Genomic DNA, 8,431 nt, shown 5'->3' with positions numbered 1-8,431 from the left:
TGATGAAAATAATGATGACAAAGAGATACTATTTTGACTATTTATTTTGAGCAATCATCATTTCTATATTACATATGCAAAGGATTTCATTGCGTACATTTATGGTCTAACAATGTATTTTTGTTTTTGCATTACACTTGTTTTGTAGAGACATGTCTCTGTTGAAAATGACTCCATTGCTTTCATCTGCTTCTTTTACTTCGAATACTTAAAATTTGAACAAGCACAGGCACCAGATATCTTCTAATCTTTTTATCCCGTTATATATGTTTTAAAATATATGTCCTGAAATTATTTTGTAACTTTTGTTATCAAGCTTATTAGTTTTTAAAATTCTCTTTAACTTTTCCTTAATCTGTATCTTCCAGGTGGTGGTCATAGTTGCTTCAGAGATGGCGATGAAGCTAGAATAAGGATGAAAAGGAAAAAGTTTTGGGAGAAGGCTGTGGATGTAGACGAACTATGTGGGAAGGGGGAAGCATGGTGGGGTGTTCGAGGACATATGCGTGATGATTTTAACCACGGTAATAAGCCGATCTCCTACTCGGAACATTTTCAGAACAGCAGGTTTGTGGAATCAGTATTAGATGTGTATTGGGAACTCCGCGGCAGTGGCAGTCGCCTCTAATCGAGACATCAAACAAGTATATGACCCTGCGCGTGCAACCTGATCCGATTATTGAGGATGGCAGGTTTGGGTTATTTCAGAGGCTGGGCCTCTCAAAATTTGAGACATCAGTGTTCAACGGGTACACACAGATGGTATATCTTCAAATATCTCCCTAAGCACCAGAAATGAATTCGACTGTCACTGATTTTGTTTTCCTTGTATACAGCATGTGAGGTTGCTAATCTGTTCAACTCGTTAACTAGTTTTGTTGTTTTCATAGCTTGTGAATTTCAAAATGTATACGTACTTAATGTTCGTGGTATCACTAGATCCACATATGTAAAAGGGTTTTGGATTACCTCAATGGATCTGATCGACACATTAAATCTGTTTGATTGCCAGCTTACTTTCTGGGTTTAACTAGTTTTGTTGTTTTCATAGCTTGTGAATTTCAAAATGTATACGTACTTAATGTTCGTGGTATCACTAGATCCACATATGTAAAAGGGTTTTGGATTACCTCAATGGATCTGATCGACACATTAAATCTGTTTGATTGCCAGCTTACTTTCTGGGTTTTTCCTACTAGCCCTGTTTCTTGCGTTCTTTCCTCTCCATTTCTAGTAAACATATAAAATGTATTTATTCTACTGAATGGGTCCAATTTGCTGCCTTAATATGATGTCATAGTGTTGCAATTAATGTGACTACATATCCAAACATTTTCTAAATCTACTAATGCCTTACAGATGCTGGGAATAGATGTTGAGGCTATTAATATACAAGTATAGTCTAACACTAGATTAGATAGGATAGGATAGGACAAAGAAGAGTGGTGTGTTTCAAATAGGAGTTGGGGCCTATAACTTGAAGCTATAGCTTTTTGATATAAATTCATTTCTCGCCTCTATTTAAGACTCATTAAATTCTAGATTGGACCTGATTAGGGGTTGTTTGGTTGTATGTTTTTACCATGTAAAATGATGAAAAGTGTAAAAAAATGGGTCCCAATGTTAGCGTTCATCACTTTCAATTGTTTGTTTGTAGTTGTGAAAATAGTATAAAGTGATTTCATATGGTGATGTGGCTTGTAAAGTGATTTCATAAAAAAAGACATGACTTTAGGAGAAATCTGACATTGAAGTCGAGAAAAAATAATAAAAAATAATTTCAACCAATATGATCATTTGAGTAGGAACCATTTTTTACACTTTCCAAACAAACAATTAAAGTTACATTTTCAAACCAAACAAACAATTTATGATTCCAATGGAATCAAAAACAAACAAAGAAAAATATAAAAGTGAAATTGATGAGGTGGACAACAACTTTTCAAGTTGTGTCATAAATACACAACTTTACCAACAACAACCAAACAGCCGCTTACTCTCTAATAGTAAAAACAAGAGCTTTGCTACAGGGACCCAAAATATGGGACTAATAGGGGGGACAAGTGAGGTGTCCTCCTCCTATTGGATAATGAGTTGACCATCATTAATGATGGCCAACTCATTATCCAATAGGAAGGGGACACCTCACTTTCCCCCTATGGTCCATATTGGTCCTTAAAGAATTTTCTAAAAAAATAGGTTATCAGTATGAGGAAAGGTAGGGCATGAAGTAATGTGGACGAGAGTACGATCTGCGTCCATTGTAACTAGCTTGTGCTTGGTGGGAGGACGGGGTATAGGTTGCGTAAGTAGAAAATTAGTTCCGTGGAAAATTTATAACATTTGGGAAGTTATGAGTGAGTTAAGAACAATTTGAAATAATGAACAATTTAAAGTTTTGATTTTGACAACTCCGCGGGATAATTGATGATGACGACCTTATTAGATCGAATAGTTTTATCCATCATTAAGTCAATAAATTCCTAATTATTTATATGTTATTGGTCATGTATTATGAATATAATCATTATGATTTTATTACTAAAATTTATATTATATTATAATTACTAATTGATTGATAATATAATTTATGTTATTAATATATGATATTTTATAATATGCAATATTATATATATAATTCTATAAGGTAGTAACAGAATTATGTATAAATATTTCAATAATATAATATTTATCAAATATTTATTTTAGTTAAATTCATATAATATTTATTTATTACTTGATATTACTATACTTAAATAAACACGTATTGATACATGGTCTCTTATTAACATATTAATATTTATAACCGTATAGTAACTATAATATTTAATATTATTCATTAAAAAATATTATTAAATAATCTGTTAATTTTTAATTTATAAATTACTATATCTGTTAATATATAGTAGAATTATTATAATGTTCTTATTCTAGTAATAAAATATTATTAATCATATAACTACCAATATTGACAATAATATTTAAGACTATTATTAATATAATAAAGTATAATAAATAGTAATTATATATACAGTAATTATATATTAATAATTATTAAATTATTAATTTATATTATAAAGAACTATATTATACTAAACACTTTATATCTAAAAATCTAAATTAATAGTTCTTTCTAATAATAAGAATATATAACATAAACAAATATATAATTATATATAATAGTACTATATTATAAATATTATTAACAATTTATAAATAATGATATATAATTATATTAGGATAATATTATAGTAATATCTTTAACTTAGATTATATAGATTTATAAGTATAATATAATTAAGATAATTATATATTATACATGCCAATTAGTGAATAAACATACATTGATTTAATAGATTAGGCTTCAAAATTTATCCCTCTTTCCTCGTGATTGTCCCAAAGTAAGATAGTGTAATTTTGGATGTTGGGGATAAAAAGTTTGTATGAAATTGGATAATTTTAGAAAAGTGAGGGCAATTATTCGAATCTTATTATCTAATGAATAACACCTTAAAGCTAACGAATCCCAACTCCAAAATGTCCATGAATACAGCATAAAGTAAATTCCCAAATTATCTCACTTAAAATACACCAACAATACCCACAATTTATCTCTTCCACTTTACCTCTTTATACCTGGCAATAGTTATACAGTCTACAATCCTATATTCCAAACTAGGAGTAACCAGAAATATCAACTTATTCTTGTTTAAGCATATCGCTCTTTGCTTTTGCAGGGCCTAATCTTTCATGCTTTCTTCTTTTCCTGTTGGACAATTTCAGTTCTAGCTTTACTGTTTCCTTTGCTCATTGACTTATCGAAATTCTTACAGACTGCTGCTTTCTCAATTTTTCTGCAATCTTCACGAGTTAATTAGAAAGTTTTTTTTTGTAAACTTGGAGCTATAAACTGTGCCAGATCTCATTATTAGATCCCCACAGCTCTTGTTTGATGTTACTTAGTTTTCCTGGTTTCCTCCGTATACTACGTACTTTGTTTACAATTGCTACGGAACGAGTTTACCAACACGGGAGATAACAACCAAATGCTGATTGCGCTTTAATCTTAAAGCATCCGCTGCGTACAAATGTGCTTTCTATGATGAAATGATTTAAGTATCCAAAATATGGCGACCAATGGAGAGGACATAGGTGATGGGTCCCCCTACTGGCATAATGAGTTGTGGAGAGTTTTCCCGATCTTGAAGTTTTACAGATCGAGCACGATGTATTTGTTGCCCACGGGCCTCCCTCCCTAAAGTGTATCTCAAAGGTGCTCATTCAATAATTGAATTCTCAGGGCTGTATCTTCGAATTCATACCTTTTCACACTTAAGAAGCAGCAAGTAAATTCAAGTGTTAGAACAGTTTGTCACTTATTACCCACATGGATATGAAGAGAAAATACAAGAATGGATCTCTTCCTTCCATTAAGATCAGATCCACGGAACAGTGACAAAAGTAGCGGACCAAATATTATTATTCCAAGCATACCCCCCAAAACTAAAAATCCAACCACCATCGCCACCCATATTCCTCCATCTCACACCACACCAACATTCCACGACCCCATTACAAACCATGCATCATCGCATCTTCATCATCAGCCATCAAAGTTAGATCCGAATCAGCCGTCACACCCTGCACGCTCTCAACAGACACACCCTTACCTGCACTCCCAGTCGCACTGCACTCCCTGCACGCACCATCCCGCTATCATCCTCCTCCGCGCATCCTCCCTAGATCACCGCTGCCTCCGTAGACCGCGCCACACCCGATCGCAGCACTCCCTCCCGCGCCCTGCATGTTCATCAATGGTCCACCCATCGCGGGCGGCGGCGCGCGTGGCGCGGACCTCTGCTGCTCCCCTCCTCGAATCGTCACATCAGCTCAGCTGCGAGCTCGCTCCGCGGTTGACGGTTAGGTGGAGTCGTCGACACGGCTTCACGCTGCGCTACTGCGCCTGCTTCTACGTGCACGCGGGTTTGGTTCTATAATAACCAATGCTAGTAGCACTGTTTTTGATGTAAGAACAAATTCAGGGGGTGTAAGTTTTCAGAGTTCCAAGTCAACGACACTGGCCGGAGAAGCTAGTAATTTCGATTTGGTGTGTAGATGACTGCCATTACAATGAAGCTGTTGTTAATAATTAGGCCGTAGTACTTACATATGTAATGACCAAATCAAGGATTAACCGGTTTGTTTTACTCATACGAATAGCTAACTTAGATAATGATTTTGGACTTATCTTCTTGTACACGAAATGGGTTGTCAAGAGATCTTTTTTTTTGTCAATAAATTGTTCTAATGGTAAGGAAAACCTACAATTTCAGGTGTATGGAAGACAATAATATGCGTAGGATTAGACAGGCTAGTGAAATTAAGCTTGTATTTCATGTTGCATGATACCCCGTTATCATGGTTGTTTGATCCCAGCAGCATCTAAAGGCTAATATCATGGAACCCCCCTAGACTCTGGATGATTATCTAAAAACCCCTTAACGTTTAAAATGATCGAAACAAAAAGACCACACTTAATTAGGGGCTATTAGAAAATTCCTCTTACTTTGGATTTTATTAAAAAAACCTAATTTTATTATCAGACCCGCCCTCCCCCCATAATTACAGGGGGATTTCCTAATAGAATCTCATAAGTTAAATGGTTTTTCCTAATAAGATTAAAAGGTACAAGAGGCTTTTGTGATAATCCCTAACTTTAACGAGACGGTTATCTGGATATTTGAAATTGAAGGTGGGTTTATCATATTTACCCCAAGTCTAATGCGTTACAATTTTACAAGAAAAAGTCTAACGAAGCGTTATAATACCTCGAGGCGTCAAAAGTACAAATAAAATAGATAAATTTCATGGTACCAAAGTGGGAAAAAAACATAATGCAAAATTGAAACTAGAAAATTCGTGAAAAATTAGAGCGTCAGTCAGTCAGCATAGAAAAAATTGCAGAATAGCAAGAATACTGGGACAGACGTTCGAAGGATGGATATTAATTCTTAAACCTACTATTTTATTCAAGGGAGAGAAAAAAAACTAGTTTACATTTATGGCAGAACGACAGCGGTCCGTATGGTGATATTGAGTGAGACCCATGAGCTAGTCCGCGATCCACATTTCCACTACACATACGGATCCATTGGTGCTGTTTGAAGCTGCTACCACTCTTTAACAAACTCTACACATTAACTTCCCCCCGATCCATCTCACACCGTTTGACCGGTCAAGCCAGTCTATACGTCCCCTAATCAGCTCCCCGTTCCCTACCGTACACGCCAGAACTGGATATTCGCTCTAGTACCGTTATTAGATAAGCTTACACTGTTCTAATCAACTGCACAAGACATTCTCATCATAAGAATTGAGTAGTGATAAGCGTAGTACTATATTCCTTTCTCTGCTATTTTGTACTACGGCATCACAAAAAGGTGGGGTCACTGATGAGTCCGTCAACCAACTTTTTAGTGAAGCAGTTCCTTCGAGGGTTACCCTGTAATTAATCAGTAATAGCGCCTGTGCAATACGTAGGCTGTAGGGTCGTCAAGTAATTACATATAACCCTCGTGATACGGGAATGGTAATTAATCATTTATCGTGATAATGGGAAGTAATTAATGTTAAACTACCTTGGGGCAGGCCGAGCAGAGGCAGGATCCCTCACGCTGGACATACTCCGCCATAATCCCTGGAGCAACAGAAGACCGGATCGGAACCCGAGCCAGGGACTTCTCACAGCGCGAGCGGACAGCGGCGACCGGATCAAACTGAGCCTCAGCAGCCGTACTAAACGTGACCGCTCCGTCTTCCATCGCCTGAGCCCGCTGCATGCGCCTGTGTAACGTAACTGAGCCGCTAGGTCGTTGTTGGTTCTGGGGGATGGTGAAGAGGAAGATCTCATGGTGAGCTCGGGGAGTGAGGAGGAGGAGGACGACGACGACGAAGGAGGCGGGGGCGTTGGTCGGAGGTCGGGGCGGATGGAGCGAGGGGGAGGAGGGGGAGGGAGGAGGAGGCGGAGGAGGGAGGGGCGGTTGGTGAGGACGGCTGAGGGCGTTGCGGAAATGCGCAGGAGAAGAGAGGCGAGGGGGGGTTAAGCTTTGGGCTTTGCTCATTGCTGCTATCAACGTGAAATGATGAAGGCAAGATTGAGGCATAAGAGGAGGAAGATCTTCTTTCTTTCTTTCTTTCTTTCTTTCTTTTTTTTAAGCCGTAATATTGTTAGGGGAAACGCCTTCAGCAACTTGAACATGGACCACAGATGTACTGAGGTGACTGTGTGGTTTTTGTTGGTAGCTACTGCAAGCTTTTTTGTTATTTACATGGGAAAGGATGACTCTGGCCTGGTTTCCTCTTGTGGGTGCGGGAAGCCATTTCCTGCTTACTGAACTGCTAAAGCCTGCTGGTGGGGAAAGGGGTAAGGTAATAATTCTGTAGAAGGTGGGTTGGATCTGTGTTTGGGTAAAGTTTTAATATGATTTTGATTCATTTTTGTTTATTTGCTTAGGCTTGTTATGTTTTACCGGAAGGTAATTATGAATTAGCTACAATAAAAAAATTAGAGGCTTCTATTGATATTTGGAGTAAAAAAAAAAAATATGTCTTGGTATTCTCTGAAAAATTGCGTGCTTCCAATTATGTTAAAGCTGATGTAGGCGCTACCTGCATCTTTATTTTTTAAATAAATTTTCACCATTAAGGCTCGAAGTAGACAGGAAGTAGGTGGGAAATGTATATTAATTAGGAATAATAATTTTTCTTATTAATATTCATTGGGTATTAGTTATCTCCTACAACTTTTCATTGCTATCCACAAAAATAGAGAATTGAAGAATAAGAATATTTTTCCACTACTTTAAAAATATGTAAAATAACAAAAAGGTATTACTATCCACTACTTTGCTACTTCATAACTTAGAAGTTAAATTTAGAAAGTTACTTCTTTGATCTATTCCCACTTTCGGTGTTCTGTCAAACAAATGGGCCCATAAATACTTTGTTTCGTGATTTTCTACGAATACAACTGTTACGGGACATACTCTGTTCACGATACTGACATCGCTGATAGCATCTTGACAAGCAACAGCCCAACCCCCAGTGTGCTCTCCTACAGTCGTATGAGAGATTGAGCGCTCCTACCGACGAGTCGACATCTTTATATCGCCGAGCGATGGTTGTTAGCTGAGACGAGCGACATTCCAATAGCGGACAGACGACCGTCTGAGTGATGCTAATGGCGTGTCGGTCGAGCAGAGAGTCAGACAACTCAAAATATGACCCTATGTCTTCTGCTTCTCAGAGTAAGGATTGCCTTTATCCTCAAACCTGTCAGCTACAGTGTCCCTTCTATATTGTTTAATCTTTGAATGATCACCATTATCGTCCCCCCTCTACAGTTCTTAAAGACTTGTCGGTATGGCTCCAA

The 8,431-nt window shown here is 37.1% G+C and overlaps 1 protein-coding gene across 1 annotated transcript in view; it reads left to right on the top strand.

Moving 5' to 3' along the window:
- LOC109842099 overlaps positions 1–628 on the top strand; it is a 20,983-nt gene extending 20,355 nt beyond the window's left edge. The window contains exon 5 of the mRNA XM_020411010.1: positions 369–628. Within this exon, the coding sequence (XP_020266599.1) occupies positions 369–628 (260 nt within the window). The remainder of the gene's footprint in view (positions 1–368) is intronic.

This window comes from Asparagus officinalis, chromosome 5 (genome assembly GCF_001876935.1).
Source record: "Asparagus officinalis chromosome 5, Aspof.V1, whole genome shotgun sequence".
Lineage (NCBI taxonomy): Eukaryota > Viridiplantae > Streptophyta > Magnoliopsida > Asparagales > Asparagaceae > Asparagus > Asparagus officinalis.
This window is presented reverse-complemented; position numbering and strand designations above follow the sequence as displayed.